The 25,324-nt window shown below is 40.4% G+C and overlaps 1 protein-coding gene across 2 annotated transcripts in view; it reads right to left on the bottom strand.

Annotated features, from left to right (window-relative positions):
- The window catches only part of RC3H1 (ring finger and CCCH-type domains 1), a gene marked incomplete at both ends in the record, with an annotated part of 52,674 nt that extends 27,686 nt beyond the window's left edge, over positions 1 to 24,988 (bottom strand). For both annotated transcript variants that reach the window (XM_080698527.1, XM_080698528.1), the window contains 8 exons: positions 3,817 to 3,929; positions 5,286 to 5,404; positions 7,490 to 7,622; positions 11,750 to 11,950; positions 15,897 to 16,072; positions 17,054 to 17,293; positions 18,157 to 18,277; positions 24,758 to 24,988. In XM_080698527.1, the coding sequence (XP_080554653.1) occupies positions 3,817 to 3,929; positions 5,286 to 5,404; positions 7,490 to 7,622; positions 11,750 to 11,950; positions 15,897 to 16,072; positions 17,054 to 17,293; positions 18,157 to 18,277; positions 24,758 to 24,988 (1,334 nt within the window). The remainder of the gene's footprint in view (positions 1 to 3,816; positions 3,930 to 5,285; positions 5,405 to 7,489; positions 7,623 to 11,749; positions 11,951 to 15,896; positions 16,073 to 17,053; positions 17,294 to 18,156; positions 18,278 to 24,757) is intronic.
- Between the last annotated feature and the right edge of the window lie 336 nt (positions 24,989 to 25,324).

Here is a 25,324-nt window from a genome sequence, read left to right as displayed (position 1 = left end):
GTTCGTGGAAATCTTGTCAAAAATAACTTGACAATATAGGGAAGAATTTAGCTCTAGGCTTTTATTTAACTCCAATTGTTTATATATCTGCCTTTAGAATAGTACTACACTGTTTCAATTATTGTAGCTTTATATGGTTTGAAATCAGAAAATATATATCTTCTAGCTTTGTTCTTTTTCAAGATCGTTTTGGGTATCTAGAGTCCATTTTCCATATTAGGATAGATTTTTTTTTTCCTGAAAAATAAATATATAAATATATAATAGTTTCACCTAAAAAAATAGAAAAAAAAATATTATCTGAAAGTAAAAAGAAATATTGAAATGTTATCTTTAAGTCATCAAAAGCTTGGTATCAGACAAATGAAACTGTTATGTGAGACTATCATTTTTAATTTTGGATAAATTGCTATAATACTAGATGTCAACCACTAAGCCAAGCATGGGAGGGAGGGATGGGGAGAGAATGGGGTGGGGTTCGGGTGGGGGCTGACTGGGCGATGTGTGCATGTATGTCTACAAAAGTTTGTATCCCACTATGATGTATGAATACAGTGCACCAATAAAAAAATAAATAAAAAAAATTTTATAACAATAACAAAAATATCTTAGTATTCTATGATATCCTTCCTAATAGTGAAATTTCTGATACCTCTTTATACACTTATAAAAAATTCATTTTGGCATAAAGATGGAGATACAATTCTCTCAAGTAGATAACAGTTTCTCACCTTTCTCACTATTACTACATTTTCCACTGATAGGAAATATCACTTGGAACATACATGCTACAAGTTCCTGTATATGTCAATAGATTGTCTATTGCATTTCACTGACCTATCTATTCCCCCTATCCCTTCCGGTAGCACTAGGGATGGAAGCCAGGTGCATCTTACCCGGACATAGTGTGTGTGTGTGTGTGTGTGTGTGTGTGTGTGTGTGTGTGTGTGTGTGTACATATTGAAGCAGGCAGAATATCATCAAATTGCTGAAGCTGGCCTGTCTGAGCTTTCTCTGTACTAGAATTATATGTACATGCCATCACAGCCAGCTGCCATAACCAACCTACCTACCCCTCCCCCCCCTCTCTCTAAGGATTAAACCAGGGAATTCTACTTTCAAGCTATATCTCCAGCCTAAACCTGCAATCCTCCTGTTTCAGCCTCTCAAGTACTGGATTACAAGTGTGTACTACCATGCCTGGCTTACCACAATATTTGCATTTACTTTAGTTCAGAATGTAAGTTAATAGTTACTAGTCTAGTCTCTGTTAAAAACTCTTTTCAGCCGGGCGTGGTGGCGCACGCTTGTAATTCCCGCGCTTGGGAGGTGGAGACAGGAGGATCACATAGGTTCGAAGCCAGCCGCACTGGCTTAAGAGACCCTGTTTCCAAATTTAAAAAAAGTATAAAAATAGGTCTAGGAGTGTAGCCTGGAGGTAGAAGGGTTTCCAGGAACCCCAGTACCACCAACCAACCAACCAACCAACCAACACTCTTTTCGAAAATTTCCAAGATATTTGTATACCCAGGGATTTTTTTTTTTTTTTTTTTTTTTTTACTGGGAGTGGAACCCAGAGGCTTTCTACCTCCGGGCTATGCTCCCAGACCTATTTTATATTTTATTTGGAAACAGAGTCTTACTAAGTTTCTGAGAGCCTTACTCAGTAGCTGAGGCTGGCTTCGAACCTGTGCGATCCTCCTGTCTCAGCCTCCCAAATGTGGGGATTACAAGCATGCGCCACCACGCCCGGCTATACGCAGGGATTTTATAAAATTTGTTTTAAGAGAAAATATTTTAAAATGCTAAGCCTGATCCAAGGACATAATGTTTCATCACTTATTTAATTCTTCTCTTAATTAGGTATTTTCCTTTTTTTCTGTTCATTGCTAATGCCCCACCCTACCCTGTGATACAAGGGATGACACCCAGAGTGGTCCACACGTCCACTGTACACTCTACCACAATACACGCAGCCCTCAGCTTAAAATTTTAACTGGGTAGGGCTGGGCGCGGTGGCGCATGCTTGTGATCCCAGCATTCGTGAGGCTGAGACCAGAGGATCACGGTTTACAGGCAGCCTCAGCTACTTAGAGAGGCCTTCCACGACTTAGTGAGACCCTATTTCAAAATAAAGAATAAAAAATAGGGCAGGGGGTGTGTAGCTTGGAGGCTGAATTCCCCTGGGTTCCATCCCCAGACCCGCAATAAATAAATAAAAATAAATAAACAAAATGGGTGTTTTCCTTTTTAATTTAATTTTTGACAAAGGGGCCAAGAGCGATTCACTTTTGCTGGGTAGTGGGAACTGCATTCTACCTCAGAGCTACACCCCAAGACCTTTTCATTTTGAAACAGGCTCTTTCTAAGTTGCTGAGGATGGCCTCAAACCTGCAATCCTCCAGTCGCTCAAAGTGGCACATGCCTGTAAACCCAGTATTTGGAAGACTACGGAGGAGGATTGCAGGGTCAAGGACAGACTCAGTAGGTAGTGAGACTATCATCAAACTATGAGACCCTGTTTCCAAATAAAAATACAACAGAGCTGGAGTTGCAGCTCAAAGACAGAATACCCCTGGGTTCAATCCCCAACAACAGAAAGAGGGAGGGAGGGAGAGAGGGAGGAACACAGACTCACATGGAGACACACACAAACACACGCACCCACCACCTCCACCAACAACAAACCAAACTGCGATTCTCCTGTCTCCTCCTGAAGTGCTGAGATGATGGTCTGTGCCACTGTGCCTGACTTATTTATACTTTATATATGTTAGCTGCTACTTCCAGAACGAGTGTCTTACTAGAAGAGCTTGCCTTTTTATTGACTTTAATAAAATTGAATCAAATATTGTCCTAATTAAGCATCATGCTAAAGTGGTGGCTCTTAAACATGATTTATTAATGTTGAAAAATAATGTATTGGCACTAGATTTTATGCAGATGTCTTTTAGAATGTGTGGGTATGATTACATTATGTTTCTTCTCTAACTCAGTAATTACACTGTATTATTTTTGTACTTAGTCATGGTATCCATCTTAATAAATCATTGAATTTTGACTTTGGGTATTCTTGCATTATTTAACATTAGATAGACCTGCAACTCTCTTGTTTTCTTTGCAGTGCTGGGAATCGACTCCAGGGTGCTACATAGGTGAGGCACATGTTTGACTGGCAGGTTATATCCCAACCCTTGAAAGTTTCTTTCACTGTGTTATCTTTTTCAAATTTTAGTGTCTGTATTACACTGGCTTTATAAAAATAAAACCAGAAAAATTTCCTTTCTTTATTATATATGATAGAAAATTTAACATCAATAGAATTACCTGGTCCTTGAAGTTTCAAAGAACCGATGAAACTGGCCAGGCACGATGGTGCATGCCTGTAATCCCACTACTTGGAAGGCTGGGACAGGAAGATCGCAGGTTTGAGGAAAGCCTCAGCTACCTAGCAAGACCACTTCTAAACAAACAATAAAGGCTAGGGTGCAGCTTGGAGGCAGAATACCCTTGGGTTAAATCCCTAGACACCCCCCAAACTATAAAATTAAGCCAACATCAAATTTTTCCACTGGAAATACATTATTCAATTAGTTAACTTAATTAAATATACTAGATTTTAAAATTTTTTGGTAGTGAAAATGACTCATTTTGAGATTTAGCTAACAGTAAGATAGTTTCTTATATGTAGGAACACTGTAATAAAAGCTGCAGAAACTGCTTTTTAAAAAATTACTACTCTTTTGCTACTTCACAAACTCAGCGAATTCACTCAAATCTCATTCCAAAGGCCAAGTCTCGTGACTTTCCACTTACTTTTCCAGCTCCTCTTGTGAGTGTGCAAATGTGCAGCTGGCCCCCCGAGGGCATCCACCCCTTTGCTTCATGTCTCGACACATGTATGTCTTGTATTTGCTGTGCTGTGGAGGCTAAGGCCAAAATTAAAACATCAGGCAAAACAAAAACCAAAGTCAAAATTTCTCACATCCAGAGTAAAACGACTTGGACATTACTCAGTCTGAAGTTTGGAGAATCAAAGCCAAATGACCGAGGAGTCCTACTGCTGACACGCTGCTACTAATTCTCAAACACACGGCAACATGTAAATTTGTGGATAAATGTCAGGGCAGCTCTATGTTCTTCTTTCCAAGTTTTACATGGAAAATACAAGCCACCAGTTCAAATGTGTGAACGCTCTGCAGTGCTCAGTACAGCTAGCTATGCACAGAACTGTTGCCTCTAAAACACCACGGAACCTACAAAGGTCCTGTACCTAGAGACTGCTATGATCAACTTTGGACTCGCAGAAGAGCACACTGAAGACTTCAAAACCTCCAAAGGCACAGGTTCAGCCCCCTGTTCACAAGGTGGGGTAAGCAGCAAGGGCGCGAAGTTAATGAGGTACACAGGGGATCAGTGTTCCTGGCCACGGTGCGGCCAGCTTTAAGTGTCTCGCATTATTTGTTGTATTCTTTATGATGTCCACTGGGACAAGTTAAACAGTTTAGGCTCTTCTTTCTTTTACTTCTTAGTCATAAGATAAAGCTCTGTGTTTATGTTTATATTAGGAAAGTCGTTTCTACATTACTCTACTTAGCAGGATATTTTTTATCTTTTTTGCCTTTCCAGGAAAATAAAACCACAGAAAAACAAATGGTATACTGAATATGCTTACATAAGCCAGGTAAATTCATAAGTTTTAAGTTCACAGGCTTAACATCACAAAATAACAAGTCTAACGAACTTAAAATAAATCCTGAGGATAAAAAACACTGGAAAAAGTTTAAAACTCCAGCCATAACATTGCATTTTACTGTTACATATTTTGTTTCTAAAACTTTGAGAAAAATTTGGTCTAATAATATGAGATATTATGAATGAAAAACTTTAACATATCAATATAGAGATCTATAGATATATGAGCAGTACTGGAGTAGTAATACAGTAGTAAGACAAAAAAGAGATACATGTTGTTAAATTGATATATAATGCAAAGAAAATAATCTTATTTAAGTGAAATAAACTTTAGCACAGAATCTTTCTCCATCAAATGCTGCTGTATGTACTGTGAAAGTAATCCAGCACAACACTAAGTCAATAATGACCATTTCAGCATTGTCAGATAAAATCAGGGGCCAAGCAGGCTGATTTCTAGCTCCTCTGCTGGACTGTCCACATCCTGGTGCCACCTCTCGCTGCGTAGCTTCGGTGCGCCCACTGTGGCTCACATCGGCTTCGAGGCCCGCCGGCAGTGGCTGACCCACCAATTTCAAGCTGCTCCTTACCTGCTGCTGATCTGCTCCTTTTTTACTGTGGTTCTGGATATAATCAACTAGCCCATGAGCAACTGTACGCACAGCAACCAGCCCATGTTCTAGCTGTTCCCATGTAGGAGGAGGCGCATCTATTCAACAAATCGGGGGGAAAAAACATCTTAAACTATGTTACTCAAAAGTTTGTGCAATATTAAGTTAACAAAGAAGTCAGCGTCCGCACTCCAGTGCAATCAAGTTAAGCATTATTCAGCTTTCCAGGTAACTTATTCACCTAACAACCTTAAAGGAACGGGCACATTCTGCTTTTAAACCTGAGGTTGCAAACTAAATCACCATGGGAAAAAGAAAGGTAACCAAGGAATGAAGCAAGCCAGACACTGCTGCATTAGATGCTCAGTGCTGAAGATACAACCATGTGACAGGGACTGTGCTGGAACGGAGAGCTTGTCTTTCACCTAAGGCAGAGTCACCAACCAGCCTTCTTTTTGATACTGGGGGTTGAACCCAGGGCACGCTAACCACTGAACCACATTCCCCAACCCTTTTTGTTTCATTTTGAGACAATCGTGTTAAATTGCCCGGGCTGCCCTCAAACTTGAGATCCTCCTGCCTCTGCCTCCTGAATTGCTGGAATTACAGGTGACTGCCACTGTGCCCAGCACCACTCAGCTCTAACTGGTTGTTTTTATGTGAATATGCAAGGCTGGCCCTACTAGATATATCACTGTTTTCCAAGGATACTTAAAAATTGAGATTTTTAAGCTGGGCGTGGTGGCACACGGTTGTAATCCCAGTACTTGGGAGGCTGAGACAAGAAGATCCTGGTTCAAGACCAGCCTCAGCTACTTAATGAAGCCCTTTGCAATCCAGTGAGACCCTGTTTCAAAATAAAGAATAAAAAATAGGACTGGAGGTGTAGCTCTGAAGTAGAATGTCCCTGGGTTTCATCCCCAGTACCACAGAAAGAAAGAAAGAAAGAAAGAAAGAAAGAAAGAAAGAAAGAAAGAAAGAAAGGGACGGAGGGAGGGAGGGTAGGTAGGTAGGTAGAGATTTTAAATATGATTTCCCAGATTGATTGACTCACTGATTTTTGCCACTGAGGATCAAACTCAAGACCCCGCACATGCTAGGCAAGTACTCTACCACCGAGGCATAGGTTTCCTAATTCTCCTTTGTTCTAAAGAAAACTTGCCCTGTGAGAAACCAGCCAACCAGGTTAAATTGTGAGGTCTCACCTGGCCAGTGGGGATGATACAGAGGGCTGTGTCTGCGGAGGATACGGGGAGCAGATGCCCTCAGGTGTACGTGCCCCGATTTTATGGTGTGCATGCACCTTTCTGCACAGCAGGCCATGCCGTGTTACTTTGGAGTTCTTGAGTATTTAATACTCCCCTAAAGTCTATTTCTAGCATAGTCAAAACAGAGAGTATTCAGATAAGGATGAATTGAAAAATCCAGAGCACCGATGAGGAGCACAGCAGCATGTGAAAAGGCTACATTCTGGTTCAAGATACTAAAGGAGGTTTGAGTGGGCCTTATAGAGATACTGGGGGAGCTCTGGGTTACAGGGAAGGAAAAATGCAAAGACCTTGACGTGGGAGTGTGGGTGGCCTGCTCCATGGTCATGGTACAGGAAGAGAGGTGCCCCGCCTCCAAACACAGCTGCACTGTCTAATATGCGAGTTTCTTTGGGGGACATTTTTTTGTGTGTGGTGCTAGGGATGAAATCCAGGGGCCTTCTACATCTAAGCTACACCCCCAGCCCTATTTTATATTTTATTTGGAAATGGGATCTCACTAAGTTGCTAAGAGCTTCACTAGCTGAGGTTGGCTTCGAACCAGCGCGATCCTCCTGTCTCAGCCTCCCAAGTATTGGGATGACAAGCGTGCACCACCACACCCAGCTTCTTTGGGAGACATTTTAAACCCAAAGAGTAACATTTTAGGAGGCTGAGACAAGAGGATCATAGTTTTGAGGCCAGCATGTGGTAACTTCATGACACTGTTTCAAATTTTTAAAAAAGGGGGGCTGTGGATGTAACAGAGATAGAATTGCCCTGGGCTTCTCCCCAGTGCTACAAAAAAACAGCACAACAACACAACACAACACTAGTCTGGGAAATTCTAGAAGAAAATAACAAAAGACAATTGGTGAATCTCTGAACAACACCAAGGGTACAGGTATGACGGTCCATCAGTCTCCCCTGAGTTACCTGGACTAGGGTCAATGTTGGCTAACAGCTCCAGATGGGGTCTGAGTCGGTTCAAGTTGGCTGGGTCTCCAGTCCGCTGGAGAGCAATTGTTAGTTCCTGAACACTCTGTGCGAAAGAGGCTGGGGTCTGCAACTTAAAAAAGAGAAATATTAACTTCCCTAAAGACCAGGCGATCCTTTTAAGATACAATAAAGGCTACTTACAATTTCATAGCTTTTTTGCCATTTATTACATTTATCTACCCACATATCTTTCTGCTCTGGCCAAAATGAGTCACCTGCTACGTGAACCAGGCTGGCTCAGCGAGCGGCTCTGATGTGTCTGTGAACGTGCAGCGCGTGCATTAGGGAGCTCCCCGCACATCTCCCTCAGTTAGTCTCCTCCCTTGCTCATCTATGCTACTCTAAAATATTTAAACAAATGAATCTAATATATGTATCCACCAACAAATGAATCTAATATATGTATCCACCACCAAGACTTAATAACATTTCACTATCTTTTTATTTTTTTGGTACTAGGATTGAACCCTGGGACATTCTGCCACTAAACTACATCCTTAGCCCCTTTTTAAAATTATTAAATAATTTTGTACTTGGGAGGCTGAGACAGGAGGATCGCGCAAGTTCGAAGCCAGCCTTAGCTGGCTTAAGAGACCCTGTCTCCAAATAAAATATAAAATAGGTCTGGGAGTATAGCCCAGAGGTAAAGGGCCCCTGGGTTCCATCCCCAGTACCACAAAAAAAAAAAAAAAAAAAAAATACTGTGTATTGAACTCAGGAGCCAACTATACTCCCAGCCCTATTTTATTTTTTCTGTTTGAAACAGAATCTAAGATGCAAAAAGCCTAAGTTGCTGAGGCTGTCCTCAAACCTGGAATCCTCCTGTCCTAGCACTTGGGAGGCTGAGACAGAAGGATCACAGGTTTATGGTCAACCCCAGCTACTTAGGGAGACCCTGTTTCAAAATAAAAAAGAATAAAAAACAGGACTGGGGGTGTAGCTTGGAGGTAGAATGCTCTTGGGTTCGATCCTCAGTACCAAGAAAAGAGATGGCTGGGAACAGCAAATATGGCCAAAGGACAGGAATGTTTTATACGTTTTTTTTTCACTGACAAAGATTTGTAATGTACTTTACAAACTACCAGCAATGCACGAGAGTATATGTATGCACACACACACACATTTTACTAACTGAATAGGTATGTCACTATTTAAATTGTGTACTTTTTTTGCAGTACTAAGGATTGAACCCAGGGGTATTCTATCCCCAAGCTACACCCCCAGCCCAATTTTTATTCTTTATTTTGAAACAGGATCTAAGTTGCAGAGGGCCTCACTAAGTAGCTAAGGCTGGCTGTGAATTCACCTGTGATCCTCCTGTCTCAGCCTCCCAGGTACTGGGATTCCAAGTGTGTGTCACCATATCTGGCTTACATGTATACTTCTTTATTCATTACAGTTGAACTCTATCCCATCAACTGGATATACTGATACATCCTCTTTGTGCACTGATCGTTCATCTTAATTCATTCTTCTCTCTCTCCATTAATTCACTGAGATTAATGCTTTTTTGTCACCTTTTTTTTTTTTTTTGTACTGGAGGTGGAACCCAGGGGCTTCCTATCTCCAGGCTACACTCTCAGCCCAATTTTATATTTTATTTGAAAACAGGGTCTCACTAAGTTGCTGAGAGCCTAAGTAGCTGAGGCTGGCTTTGAACCTGCACAATGTTTCTGTCTCAGCCTCCCAAGCGCAGGGATTACGAGGGTGCGCCACCATGCCCTGCCTTTTTTTTTTTTTCCTGTCACTTTTAATAAATTCTCTATTTGTACTGTGGCTATACAGGCTTAGCAACATATGGCTTCTTAAATTTAAAGTAATTAAATTAAATAAAAATTTAATTCAACAGGTCTACAAGTCACATTTCAAGTACCAGGCATTTAAATGGTTGCTCAGCATGTGTAAGGCCATGTTCAATTCCCAGCACTACAAAAACAAACAAATGAGCCGGGCGTGGTGGGCACGCTTGTAATCCCAGCACTTGGGAGGCAGAGACAGGAGGATCTCGCAGGTTTGAAGCCAGCCGCGCTGGCTTAAGAGACCCTGTTTCCAAATAAAATATAAAATAGGTCTGGGAGTGTAGCCCGGAGGTAGAAGGGTTCCATCCCCAGTACCAACCAACCAACCAACAAACAAACGAAACATCCCAAAATTCAAGTGCTTAACAGCCACAGATGGCTAAGTGATCACCCTACTAGACATTTCCGTTACCTCATCAAGCTTGTCATCACAGATTGCTCTGTATAATAACAAGATATCACATGTATTACAAAGCCTGTTTATCATTTTGTCATACAAAGGTCTCTAGATATTAAATACAGTATGAAAGCAGTGTGTATGACATGAAAAATTATCCTAGGATATATGCCTCGGTATACAGTTCAGTTCAGATAAAAAGGTTAAAACTCTCTGTAAAGTCTTCAAAAAATTATGCTAAGTTTCTATTCAGAGACAGAAAGCTGCTACTTCGAAAGATCATTATTAAGGTTTCAATAAGTTACAACCAGTTTAGTTGCATAAAATCAGATACAAACTCTTGTTCTAACCTAGGACATGTAGGTTATTTGGTTAAAGGAACCCAGGGAAAATGAACAAACTTAAAATTATGCACCAAGCAGTTAAAAAACACATTCTTGGTTCTCATTTGAAATCAATCTACTACTAAGTTCTAGCTTTAGGAATATCAAGAGAAAAAAAAGAAAAAAAGGAAGGAGATAGAGGACAGAATAGTCCGGTAAGAGGTTTGATGGCCAAGAACATATTCTGGTCAGGTCAGCATGACCACATTCAAATCCACTTCTCACTTATTTCCTAGGTGATTTTGGGAAAAAACAAACAAACTTTATTTCGCTTTGTGTAAAAGGGATAACACAAGGCTGCTAACTAGATTAAATGAATTACTTAAAACCATCAGAAACACAGTAAACTTTTCCTAAGTGTTAGCAGTTATTATTTTTATGTTACTCTCTAAGTTTGATCCTGTGTTTCTAAATTAAATGTAGAGTGTGTATTCTATTTAGAGTTGGTAATCATTTCTGGAATTAGAAGTACTTGAAGTAAAATAGCAAAAGTTAAATTAATAATATATATTTTACATGATGTTTCTTACAGCCTATTTTATCATGTTGAACTATGACCAAACAATTATGGTATTACTGTAATTTAAGAGACTATAGCTCTTACCAGCCATGGTGGCGCACACTTGTAACCCAGCATTTGGGAGACTGAGACCCTAGGACTGGTTTGTGGACAGCTTCAGCTACTTAGTGAGGCCCTCGCACACGTTACAAAAATAAAAAGACTTAAAAAAAAAGGCTGGGGTATAATGCCCTTAGGTTCCATCCCCAGTACCGCAAAGAGAGAGAGAGAGAGAGAGAGAGAGAGAGAGAGAGAGAGAGAGAAAATAACTCTTAGCATCAGATACAAATAAGAGAGTCTGACCTAACATTCACATCTACTCTAATGGTCTTTTCATCATACTAGAAATACATAAAGTAAAAATAAGTTTACTGAGAATTTTATCAAACTTAGAATGGTGGTAACTGCATTACATATGCAATTATTCTGGCTGAGAATCGTAAGACACTTGTATGAACAGATCTTATCATTAAGTGCCTGCTACAGGAAGATAATAAAGACATTTAGAAAATGAGCTTAACCAACACAGATCAAACTCAAAGTGAACAATAAACAAAGGGAGAGGCAATGATGAACCAGACAGAAGGCCCTGAAAGGAATGTGGGCGAGCAGCAGATAATGTCTTCTAGCCCATATAGAAACAAACTGAAAATGGGCGTGGTGGCGCACGCTTGTCATCCCAGCATTTGGAAGGCTGAGACCTGAGGATGTGGTTCCTGAACAGCCTCAGCTACTTAGTGAGGCCCTCTGTAACTTAGTGAGACACGGTTTCAAAAATAAAGAACAGAAAATTGGGCAGGTGGTGTAGCTTGTAGGTCGAATGCCCCTGGGTTCCATCCCCAGACCCACACACACACAAAAAAAACCCACACAAAAAACAAAGATATTGTGCTGTGATTCTCAACACGGCATGTCACAGTCACAGTCACATTGAACACAAGTAACAAAAGCCAGATGCGCAGCACTCACTTTCATTTGTTAAGCTGCGTGAATACCAAATCATAAATTGCCCAAACTCCAAAGGCAGTCCAAGAAGTAAGAAACAGAAAAGTCCCCTACCTTGTCAATAATGGACTGCATGTGCGACTTGTGAGACTGGTCCCCATACAGCAGAGAGGACCACTGGTCTGGGGCAATCCTAAGGCCTGCTTCCATAGCAATCTGCACTATCTGGGAATCGTGTTCTCGCCGCAAAGCTTCATAAGTCCTAAATTCTTCTTTCAGCTGCATCAAAGAAGAGTCTTCATCACGTTTGGTGACCTAATAAAACACAATTAATTTCATAATAAGGTAACAAAACAAGTTAATCCTCTATAAACATAAATGGATAACATAATTACTACTGGGGATTGAACACATTATTCCACCTCTAAGCTATGCCCCTAGTCCTTTTTATTTTTTATTTTGAAACAGTCTCACTAAGTTGCAGAGGATGGCTATGAACCTGTGAACTTCCTGTTTCAGCCTCCCAAACACTGGGATTATAGTTATGTGCCTCTCTGCCTGGCACATTTTAAATGTAACAAACAATACTTTTAGGAACAGCAAAATTAAAATGGAATATATTGTTTTGCACATAAAGGATTCCCCCATTATAGGTGTCAAAACCTTCTGGACAGGTCTTAAAGAACGAACATGCCAGCTATGATGTTGCACTCCTGCAAATCCAGGATTTGGGAGGCGGAAACAGAAGGATCACAAGTTTGAGGCCAGCACCTGGAAATTTAAAGACCCGGTTTCAAAATAAAATAATGCCGGGTGTGGTTGTGCATACCTATAATTCTAGTATGTGAAAGGCTGAGACAGGAAGATGAGAGGTTTGAAAACAGCCTCAATAACTTAGCAAGGCTCTTAACAACTTAATGAGACCCTGTTTCCAAATAAATAATAAAACAGGGTTAGAGGTGGAGCTAAGAGGTAGAATGCCCCTTGAGTTGAATCCCTAGAACTAAACTAAAATAAAATAAACTAAAATAAAATAGGGCTGGGAGTGCTCAGGGGTAGAATGATCCTGGGTTCAATCCCCAGTAGCACACAAAAAGAATGAATGTATGTGGGAATGAAATTCAAATACTGGATAGGACTTAACACATACATATAGCTTAAAGTGTGTGTGTGTGTGTGTGTGTGTGTGCGCGCGCGCGCATTTTTAAAAGAAGAAATTACAATTATTTGGAAAAAAATCTATGCTTCTCCATAAATGTAGATCCTAACTCAGGAGCTTTCCTAGTCCTGAACGACACGGCACTGATAACTAAAGAGCTTCAGGTGCTGGGGGATTCTCAAGGAGACTAATTTGTAGTTGGCTTAATTCTCCACACATTTTTTTGTGAAATGGGTATCACCATAAAGTACAAAGTGTGAGGCACTGGACTAGGATATTCATAATGATGAGAATACTGTCCTTTAATAATGAAACAGCTATCACTTACTGGCACTTAAGTCTGTACCAGCACTTAGTATGTTATCTAATTAAACACTACATTACTGGATCAACTCATTTAATTCTCTTAACTTGTTAAAGTAGGTGCAGCTATTATCACCCCAACAACTCAACATTATTTGTCAACCCAAATTTGGGCTAAAGGTCAAACATATCTGAGTAAATTAATTAACTCTAGCCTAGGATAACTTATTCCTTATTTTAAAACATTTTTGCTTTGTTAACTTTTTATTCCCATATGGACCCATACTAGTATAGTAGAAAATTTCCATTTTCTTCCCTCCCAACAAACTACAGAATATTATATAGGCAGAAATTCTAGGTTATACTGATAATATTAAAAAATATATCCTACTGTCATTGCAAAGAAAGTGTAACTTACATTTTGTTAGGGGTTAAGTCTAAAGAAGGACCAAATAGATAAAAATTAACAACTATAGTAAAAAAATAAAATAAAATAAACCACACACACCACACACACTTATATCCCCCCACCCCTATGGTGCTGGGGATTGAACTCAGGGGAGTTCTACAACTGAGCAACACTTCCATCCCCTCTCCCCCTTTTTTGTACTAGGATTATAGGCTTGTGCCATGGTACCTAGCTTTAAAAATTAATGTTTGTTTTTTTTTTCCTTATGGTGCTGGGATTGAACCCAAAGCCTTATGCATGCCAGGCAAGTGTTTTTAGCACTGAGCTACAACCACAGATGGCTATTAATGCTTTTAATTAGGATTGAGATAAGTTAATTTTGTGCGTATTCTGGAGTATTTTTTAGCCATTTATTATTCTTTACAGGGAAAGAACTGCTATTTTCTTCTTTTTTTGGGGTGGAAATGGGGATTGAACTCGGGGCTTTCTACCTTTGACCTACATCCCTAGGGGTTTTTATTTTTGTATTTTAAAATGAGGTCTTGCTAAATTACTGAGCACTGGCCTCAAACTTTCAACCTTACTATCTCAGCATTCCACCTATTGGGATTACAGACACATGCCACTGTACCTGGCTCTTTCTTTCCTTTTCTTCTTTTATCTTTTAGGTTGTGGTGCTAGGATCGAACCCAGGGCCTTGTGCATGCTAGCCAAGCATTCTACCACTAAGCTACATGCCCAGCCCTCTTTTTTAAGCGCCAATATTTTATCTGTCTGATACTGTTATAGACAGAAGTGGCATTATAAGCAGACACCCTAAAATACGTTCCAGATCACACTGTGCAATCATAGTACTCTAACCACTACAACAAAAGTCAGTTACTATATTCAAAGACAACCTGGATCAGCTAGAGTAATTCTGGTAAGTTTTAGCCTCTAAGGAAATGGGCTGGTTTTAGATAATGGAATGTGGTGATCTAAGGCATGGGTTTCCTTAAACCTTCTATTTTCATGAGAGTATGTCCAGGATTACCATATACACTGAAACTGCAAGGCAACTGGAGTTCCAATATTGCATATGTAGCATTACACCAGGAGCAAATCTTCAAGTAAAACTCAGCTGTGCTTCAGGACTCTTCAGACCATTCTGCCTATAGTTTTGTGGAAGCTTGACATAGCTCATTGAGTCTCCTTGAACATAAAAATCTACAATCCTTGGCTCGATCTGTGTTGTTCAATATCTAATATACAAGCCAAGTATACTGGTGCATGCCTGAAATTTCAGAACTTAGGAGGTTAAGACAGGGGACTGCAGGTTTGAGGCCAGGCCCAGCACCTCAGCGAGGCCCGCAGCAACTTAAGGAGACCCTATTTCAAAGTACAAAAATAAAATAGGGCCTGGGGGTGTGGCTGAGGTAGAATACCTGACTTTTATTACCAATACAAAAAAGAAAAAGAATCCAATATACAAAATGAAGAGCTGCAAGCCAGGTGTGGCGGCGCACAGTTATAATCCCAGTATTTGGGAGGCCGAGACTAAAGGATCACGGTTCTCAGACAGCCTCAACTACTTAGTGAGGCCCTTGCAACTCACTGAGACCCTTTTTCCAAATAAAGAGTAAAAAATAGGGCCAGGGTATAGCTCAGAGGTAGAATGCCCCTGGGTTCCACCCCCAGTACTACAAAAACAAAACAAAACAGGCTGCAGATACAGCTCAGTGTTAAAGCATTTTTGTCTAGCATGTAAGAGGCTCTTGTTCCATGTCCAAAACCACCAAAAGAAAACAAAATCAATACTTCATATAATAAGTATATCAGTATATAACATTCAACTATAATAGTACACATAATTTACTTTTTTTTTTTTCTTTTTTTGGTTCCTGGAGAAGGAACTCAGGGGCTTTTGATCTTCAAGCTACATCCTCAATCCTTTTATTTTTTGTTTAAAAACAGGGTCTCGCTAAGTCGCTGAGGCTGGTCTCAAACTTGCAATCCTCCTGTCTCCAAGTACTGATATTACAGGTATGTGCCACCATGTCCAGCTACATTCTTTAAAAATAAGAATTGGCCGGGCGTGGTGGCGCACGCTTGTATCCCCGCGCTTGGGAGGTGGAAACAGGAGGATTGCGCAGGTTCGAAGTCAGCCTCACTGGCTTAAGAGGCCCTGTTTCCAAATAAAACAATATAAAATAGGTCTGGGAGTGGAGCCCGGAAAAGGGTTTCCAGGAACCTCGGTACCACCAAAATAAGTAAATAAAGAAAGAAAGAAAAAAGAAAAAAAAAACTTTTCTCAAAAGGTGTAGAAAATTATTAAACTCAAAAAATTTTACCAATTAAACTTAGGGAAAAGACAATGACTGTTCAAGCCAAACTTCAAGTTCGGTTCATACCTTGAAGCAGGAGGCTCTATAAAGGAGCTGAACAACATGGCCAATGCTAGTTTTAGAGGCTTGGGGAAACCGTGGCTCCAACCTTTGCACCACAAAGAGTACCAATACTTTTCTTGACAAAGCAGAACCATCTTCCAATGCCAACAGAACCAGCTTGAGAGCTTCCTCCTGCATTGCTAGGGAAAGTTGGGCAAGACAAAAATTTATCATGTGAAGAGATATGTGCTTCTTAGAAGAGCAATATATACAAATTTCTGCAGATATCACTCAATTAACAAGCAATACAATAAGATTTTTACAGCTATACTTCTTTTTCTTTCTTTTTTTTTGTGGCACTGAGGATTAAATCTAGAATTCTACTTCTGATCTACACCCCAGCCTGTTTATTTTTATTTGTAAACAAGGTATCACAGTTGATGAGAGTCTCATTACTTGCGGAGACTGTCCTCAAACCTGTGATCCTCCTGTATCAGCCTCCCAAGTACTGGGATTAAAACCATGAACCACCATGCTTGGCTCTTCTTTTTTTTTTTTTTTTTTTTTTTACTCAGTAGTAGGAATAGAACCCAGGGCCTCACCCATGCTAGGCAAGTGCTCTATAACTGAGCTACATCCCAGGCCTATAGCTATACTTTTAAACCATTTTTTAATGTGTGTGTGAGCAGTTTTGTCTTGTAGTCTATATATTTCATTTAAAAAGTAGATAAGTAGCTGGGCATGGTGGCACACACTTGTAATCCCAGAATTTGGGAGGCTGAGGTTAGAGGATTGCGGTTTGCAGACAGCCTCAGCTACTCAGCAAGGCCCTTTGCGAGTCAGTGGGACCCTGTTTCAAAAAATAAAAAGACTAAAAAAAATAGGAGTGGGGGTGTAGCTCAGAGGTAGAATGCCCCTGGGTTCCATTACTAGTACTGCAAAAAAAAAAAAAAAAAAAAAAAAAAAAAGTAGACAAGTGATTAGTGTATTTAGGAAAAACTTCTAGCATTAAGAGAAAAATCTAAAGTTTTGTGAACATAGAAGTACTCAAGCCTGGATTGTCAAGTGGGATGTTGCCTGGTAATGACAGGATACTGCAAAGTCCTAGTCTCTGTTTGTCCCTATGCGTTCTTATACTTTTAGAATCACTAGCAGGAAAACACTGAATTTTAATTACATACCTGGCCCAAGGAACTGGCAGCCCCTTGCCCTGACTGCTGCCCACAGATTGGAAGAGAGCTGCTGAGGGTTCTGGTGCTGAAGAATAAGTTCCGTGACGGTCCGTTCACCTAGAGACCGGGCAGCCCTCATGGCGCGGATCCTGCCTTCTTCCTCCACCAGCTGGCAGTGCACCAGAGTCACCAGCTTCCTCTGCATTGGGCGGCTCAGAACGCTCTGAGTTGTGCTGTTCAGACCCACTCCTGTAGAAGACAGTGAAGACAGTATTTCTGGGTTTACAATACAATTTTACAGTTCAGGAACACATCTTCTGATAGGCTGACTTGCAGGGATATGAATACCTCAGGTCCCTACGAGAATATTTAAAATGAATAGAACTACACAAGTAAAGTTTAGTTAGCATTTTAGAGGTATAGATGTATCTCATGAACTTTAACATTCATTATGGCATTAAAAACACTTATCATGAAGGAAGACAGAAAAAAGAACAAACAACTTTATCAGTTAATTTAACATCCAGATCTTGAGGTTATAGCAGTTCTGGAATACTATTTCTAGTGGTTAATCTTACTTTCATGATTAAACAACAAGCCCCTTCTGGGAGGTAATGGCAAGTTTCACTTTTATTTCATCCCCTTTTTGCACTATCGAAAACCAGATAGAAGAGAGCATACTCAGCAGTATAAAATGATGGGACCGCCGCCCTTGTGAATGAGCAGTGCACATAGGCTCACATCACGTCGCCACTTTATTTATTTAGCATCAAGTAGGCTTTACAATATATAAATTAATCTCATTAGCATTCACTTACAGCTCTCAATTTTTATGAAAGAGGAACCTTTTTTTTTTTGGCGGTACTGGGGATGGAACCCAGGGGCATTCAACCTCCGAGCTACAGTACACCCCAGCCCTAGTTTTTATTCTTTATTTTGAAACTGGTCTCACTGAGTTGCAAAGGGCCTCACTAAGTAGCTCAGGCTGTCTGTGAGCCACAGTCCTCCTGTCTCAGTCCCCCATATGCTGGGGTTACAAGCGTGCGCCACCACACCTGGCTGGAAGCACCTTTAATAGACATTTGCGTGGCATGGCTAAAGTCAAGGTTTACCTCTAGCGCTGCTGAGCGGTTTCAGGTACAATGCTAACTCCTCCACACATTTCCTGGCTTCCTCATAATGCTGTGTGTCTTCCACCCCACTGCACAAGGTAACAGGCTGCTGCTCAGGGACCTGCAGGGCAAAAGAATCGTCAATTAACAGGCACTTCATTGAGCACAGTTTATGCACTGATAACGTGAACACTAGCAATATTAAAACTCCTACCAAGCGGCATGTGATGGTGCACACTTGTAATCCCAGCATTTAGGAGGCTGAGACAGGAGGGTCACAGGTTCGAGGACAGCCTTAGCAACTTGGCAGAACTGTTTCAAAATAAAAAAAATAGAAAGGACTGGGGGTGCAGCTCAGAGGTAGAATGTCCCTAGGTTCCATCCCACTATCACCACCACCAAAACCCCTCATTTCTTTCTTTCAAAAGATCTTTCCTATATACACATACCTTTGTTGTTTTGCATTGTTTTCTTTCTGTTTTTGGTATTGGGGATTGAACCAGGGGCATTCTGTCTTTGAGCTATATCCCTAGCCCTTCCTACTTTGAAACAGCATCTCACTAAGTAGCTGAGGCTGCCTTCGCATGTGATCCTCCCGTGTCAGCCTCCAGGCACTGGGCTCATGGGCATGTACCACCATGCCCAGCTGCACCCTTATTCTGGAACAGCCTTAATGAGAGACAATTCATATACCATGTAATTAGCTGGCTTAAAGTACACAATCCCATGTTTTTAGTACACTCACAGTTGAATAACTATCACCACAACCAACCTTACAACACTTTGACCAAGCAAAAAGCAATCTCTAAACCGTTCTACCGGTCAGCCCCCCACTTCTCGGGACCCCCCAAAGTGCTAGGAGACACGGATCTAGGCTGTGCCTGTTCTGGACTTGCCACCAAGAGGAGAGCAGTGTGCAACGAGCAGCGCTCCCTTCTCCTTCCACTTGTGGCATCTGCAGGGACACCAGGTTGTAGTGTACGGCGGCACTTAGGCCACTGTGGCTGATGAGTGACATCACACTGCACAACTGCATCCCGTCTATGTTTGAGCATCAGCTGAGGAAAACCTGGGCTTCCCATTGTTTTACTATTATGAATAATGCTGATATAAACATCTGTATACAAAGTTTTCTGTGGACATGTTTTCTTGGGTATATACACCTAAGTATTTTTCTTGGGTATTTTAGACCTTTTGAAAACATGCCAGACTATTTTTTTTTAATGGATTATCACCTTATCCACCATATATTTATTATCATTTTTACAAAAGCCATTCTAGTGGGTGAAAAGTGGTATTTCATCATGGGCTTCTATTTTTAAGTTAATTTAAAAAAATTTTTTTCAGTATTGGGGATGGAACCCAGGGCCATTCAACCTTGAAGCTACACCTCCAGCCCTATTTTTTATTCCTTATTTTGAAACAGGGTTTCACTGAGTTGCAAAGGGCCTCACTCCTGTCTCAGCCTCCCAAATGCTGAGATAAGAAGCTTGTGCCACCATGGTTGGCCAAAATTAATGAAATTTTTGGTGCTGGATATCATACCAAGGGCTTTATACATACTGATTTTATTTTTCATTGATAAATAATGATTGTGTATATTTACAAGGTACAATGCTTAAAATGTGAAATAATTAAATCAGGCTAATTAACAGACCCCTGACCTCAGATACTTCTCTTTTGTGGTAAAAACATTAAAAATCTACTCTTTAGGTAGTTTGGAAATATGCAATACTTTTTTATTACAGTCACCATTCTGTGCAACAGGTCACTAAAACTTATTCCTTCCTTCTAACTGATCTTGTATCCTTTGGTTGACATCTCCCTTTCCCCATTCACCTCCTTCTCCCTTCTTTTTGGTTTTATATTTCCCAGGTGAATAAGAATGTTTAGCATCCCCTTTTGTGGTTATTGGTTTATCTATCTCCTTTGGAGAAAAGTTTAGTCAGGACCTTTTCATTTTTCATTTTTGTGGAACTGGGGATTGAACCCGGTAGCATTCTATCTCTGAGCTACATCCCCAGTCCTATTTTTTCTTTATTATAAAACAGGGTCTCACTAAATTGCAGAAGCCTAAGTATCTGAGGCTGGCTGAGAACCTGCGTGATCCTCCTGTCTCCGCCTCCCAAGCACTGGGATTACAAGTGTGCGCCACCACGCCCAGCTTAGTCCGGCCCTTTCTCAATTTTGTTTAGCAAGTTTTAAAGAACAACTTTAGATTTACAGAAAAAGTGGCAAAAAAGTCCCAAAGATGATGCCAAGATTTCTCATTACCCTGCATCTGATTTCCATTACTATTAACACTCTATGTTGGGATTTAGATATTTGTTAACAAGAACAAGCTAATATTAACATATTTGTTATTATTAATTAAAGCCGGTCCACACCCAGCTCTTTCCTTTCTTCTATGCAGCCTCCACATATGAGAGCACACACACAGCCCTTGGCTTCCCAAGTTTGGCTCTCACTTATCTTCTCCCTCTTTTGAGGACAGAGTATCAATAATGAATGTGGAATTCTGCATCAGAAATCTCTTTCCTCTATTATTTAATCATTTACATTCTATCTGTATAGATTCTTGGATATTTATTTTATACTTTATGATACGATGCAGTCCAATCTATTTATTTTGTTTTCAAACTATTTCAACTTTAGCCATTGGGAGCATTCAATTAGCCTCTGCATGCCTGCCCGCCCTTCCTTCCTTCCTTCCTTCCTTCCTTCCTTCCTTCCTTCCTTCCTTTCTTCCTTCCTTCCTTCCTTTCTTTTTTTTTTGTAATTGGGGCATTGAATCCAGCGGCATTCTACCTCTGAACAATATTCTCAGCTCTTTTTATTTTGAAGCAAGGTCTTGCTAAGTTGCTGAAGGTCTCTCTAGATTGTGGAGATTGGCCTCAAACCTTCGATCTTCCTGTCTCAGCCTCCCAAGTACTAGGATTACAGCATACACCACCATGCCTGCCTTAGGAGTGCTTTATATATTCTGAATATGAATCCCTTATCAGCCATATACTTTACAAGTATTTTCTTTTATTCTATCAGTTATCCTTTTATTCTTTTGGTAGTATTTTTTATACACAAGTTTTTATTTATATGTGTGTGTGTGTGTGTGTGTGTGTGTGTGTGTGTATGTTTATATATATATATATATATATATTTTTTTTTTCCCCCCATACTAGGGATTGAACCCAGGGCCTTCTACCGTCAAGCGATAACCCTGACCCTATTTTTTATTCTTTTTTATTTTGAAACAGGGTCTCACTAAGTTACAGAGGGCCCCTTAAGTAGTGAGGCTAGCTGCAAACCTGTGATTCCTTCTCTCTCAGCCTTTCAAGTACTGAGATTACAAGCGTGCACCACCACAGCTAACTGAGTTGTTTTTTGTTTTGTTTTGTTTTTTGGTGGTACTGAGGTTCCTGGAAACCCTTCTACCTCCAGGCTACACTCCCAGACCTATTTTTATATTTTTATTTGGAAACAGGTTCTCTTAAGCCAGTGAGACTGGCTTCGCACCTGCGCGATCCCTGTCTCCGCCTCCCAAGCGCGGGGATTACAAGCGTGTCCACCGCGCCCGGCCCTGGCTGAGTTTTACTTTTGATGAATTCCAATTTATCTTTTCTTGCCTATGCTTCTGTTCATACTTGAGAAATGACTGCCTAATTAATGTCATGAAGATTTCCCAGTATTTCCTCCTAAGAGTTTAATACTTTCACACTTAAATTCAGGTCTTTGATCCATTCTGGGTGAGTTTTTTTTAACACAATGTGAGATAAACTTTGATTTCTATTGTTGTTGCATATGGATATCCACTATTCTCAGCACCACTTGTTGAAAACCGCCCATTTCCTACCAAATGGTATTGGGAACCTTAGGAATCATACAGGTGCAGTTCTATTTCTGGGTTCTCTAACCTACTCGATCTGTATTCTGTCATTTTATGCCAATATCATAAGGCCTTAGTATAGCTTTGGATATGTGAAATCAGGAATTACAAGTTCTACCACTCTGTTCTTTTTAAAGACTATTTTGAGCCAGGTATAGCAGGACATGCTTGTAATCCCAGTACTTGGGAGACTTTTAAACAGGAGGATCGTGGGTTCGCGGCCAGCCCAAGCAACTTGTAAGGCCTTCCACAACTTAGTGAGTCCCTGTTTCAAAATAAAAAATAGGGCTGGGGGTATAGGTTAGAGGTAGAATGCCCCTGGGTTCAATTCCTAGAACCAAAATAAATAAATAAATAAAAAGATTATTTTGGATTTGGCATCCCTTGTATTCTATATAAATTTTAGGAGGTGTTTTTCTGTTTCTAAAAAAAATCTCACTCAAGTATGCTACTGCATAGTATGGTGACTTTTGATAATAATAATGTACTATGAATTTCCAAAAGCTAGAAGAAAGGGTTTTTAAAGATTTCACCATAAGCCAGGCATGGTGGTGCACAACTGTAATCTCAGACAGGAGGATCACAGGTTCAAAACCAGTAACTCAGCAACCCAGTGAGACTCTGCTTCCAATTAAAAAAATCAGGTTGGAGGTATAACCTGGAGGTAAAATGCCTCTGGGTTCAACCCCCAGTAAATTAATAAGTAAATAAATAAATAAAGTTATTAAAAAGATTTTACCCTAAATAAATGATAAATATTTGAGAAGATAGGTATGTTTAACTTGATTTAAATTTTATACAATGTATATATGCATTGAAACATCTTTCTTTTCTTTTGTGGTACTGGGGATGGGATCCAGGACCTTTTTACTTCCTGGCTACACTCCCAAACCTATTTTTATATTTTATTTGGAAACAGGGTGTCACTAAGTTGCTGAGAGCCTCCCTAAGTAGCTGAAACTGGCTTTGAACCTGCGCGCTCCTCCTATCTCAGCCTCCCAAGCACGAGAATTACAAGCGTGTGCCACCACATCTGGTTCTCTTATTTCTTATATACCAGTTAAAAACTAAATTGAGGGGCTGGGATGTGGTGCAGTGGTAGTGTGCTTGCTTCGTATTGTGGTAGGCCCTAGGTTTAATCTCCAACACCATGTTATATGCAACCTCTGTAATATTAACCTTTGCCATGTCGCAGCAATTTATAGGAAGATTAAACTTTAGTTTATGGTTAACGGACCTCAGAGTCACACAAAGTAATAGGAATTATCTAAGTGAGTTATATCTAGCACTCAAAAATTTGCTTTTCTTGACTTTAAGTCTTGTGAGGACACTGATCTCTCATGTATTGTCTTCAGAATTACCAGACTAACTTTTAGATTTGGGAACCCCAGAGATATTTTGCTCCTGTTCTAAACAATTTTTTGAGGTTTTTTTGTGGTAGTGGGGATGGAACCCCAGGGGCATTCTACCTCCAAACTATACGCCCGGCCCTACTTTTTATTCTTGAATTTGAAAAAAGTTGCAAAGGACCTCACTAAGTAGCTGAGGCTGCCCGCGAGCCTCGATCCTCCTGTCTCAGCCTCCTAAATGCTGGGATTACAAGCGTGCGCCACCATGTCTGGCTTCCTAAACAAATATTTCTAAAACCCTGTACACTGTAGTTTTTGTCATCTTTCTCAACATTTCAGTTCGTGTCTACGAAGTAAAACTGCATGAAGCAGCTCCATCTTTCTTACTGAATAAGGTGAAAGGTTTTATGAATAATAGTTTCCTCAATGTTAAGCTTTTCTTCTTTTTCAGTACTAGGGGTGAAATCCAGGGGCAGTCTACCTCCAAGCTACACCCCAGACCTATTTTTTATTCTTTATTTGGAAACAGGGTCACACTGGGTTGTAAATGGCCTTACTAATTGCCTGAGGCTGTCTTGAACCATGATCCTCCTGTCTCTGCCTCCCAAATGTGGGGATTACAAGCATGCACCACCATGCCTGGGTCTTAAGGGGAAAAAAAAAAAAAAATCTTTTTGACTTACCTTTTAGGTTTCTTTAGTAATCTAAATAGCTAGGATTATTGAGAATCTGACCACAAGATTAAGTGGACATTTCTAAGTGAACATTACTATGCCTGGAAATCACTGGGATTGCCACAATATACCAAACATACTAAAATAAAGATTTATACTATGTCTATTTAATTATTATTATTTTTTTTTCAGTACTGGGGATGAAACCCAGGGACGTTCTACTTTTTTTTTTTTTTTTTTGGTGGCACTTGGGGTGAAACCCAGAGGCTTTCTACCTCCGGGCTATACTCCCAGACCTTTTTTATATTTTATTTAGAAACGGGGTGTCACTAAGTTGCTGAAAGCCTCACTAAGTAGCTGAGGCTAGCTTCGAACCTGTGCGATCCTCCAGTCTCAGCCTCCCAAGCGCAGGGATTATAAGCATGCACCACCGTGCCCGGCGGGGCATTCTACTTCTGAACTACACCTCTAGCCCTATTTTTGATTCTTTATTTTGAAACAGGGTCTCACTGAGTTGCAAAGGGCCTGAGTAGCTGAGGCTGTCCGCAAACCTCGATCCTCCCGCTCAGCCTCGCATTATGTCTATTTAAATAGAAGGCAATGCTACTCAGTTCTAATTCAACAGGTCTCTTTTAAAAGGAAGCGCCCACACATGCACACCTACAAAGCTGAGAGGCGTCAGTCACCCGTCTTACCTGAGCACCCACTAGCTGCAGCAATGCAGAGTTCACAGGCAGGAGCTCAATGTCGGTGTTGATAGTGGTCTGGTCAAATGGGCAAGCCTTGCGGTGGAGTTTATTCAGGCACATCTTGCAGACAGTATGGCCACAGCCCAAGCTGATGGGCTTTCGAATGGTTTCGTCGAAAGTCTGAGTGCATATTGGGCAGGAGAGGAAATCCGTCCATTGTGGAGCTTGTACAGGCATTGCTTCTGGAGTTACAATTCACTAACACACACAATTCTAAAGCAAAGATTCCACTGGAATCAAAATCTTTGAAAAAAGTTTATCTTTTTTTGTTAAATATCTTTTGTAGATACAGTCAGCACATAGTGTGAAAAATAACCTGGAACACAAAGAAAAAGGAAAATTTAAGACTATAGTTCAATTACACTTCTGAAAAGAAATCCCAAGTCCATCTGCACCCTACAGTTTGAGGCCAGTTACTCATGCTTGCACTTTTACAGGATTAAGGCCATAAAAAAAAAAAAAAAAATCTAGTCTCATTCCTTCATTTAGAGGGAAGTAGTCCCCAGGAAGATG

The sequence above is a fragment of the Muscardinus avellanarius genome (genome assembly GCF_963383645.1).
Source record: "Muscardinus avellanarius genome assembly, chromosome: 7".
In the NCBI taxonomy this organism is placed as follows: domain Eukaryota; kingdom Metazoa; phylum Chordata; class Mammalia; order Rodentia; family Gliridae; genus Muscardinus; species Muscardinus avellanarius.
Note: the sequence above shows the minus strand (reverse complement) of the source record. Positions and strands in the feature narration are given on the sequence as shown.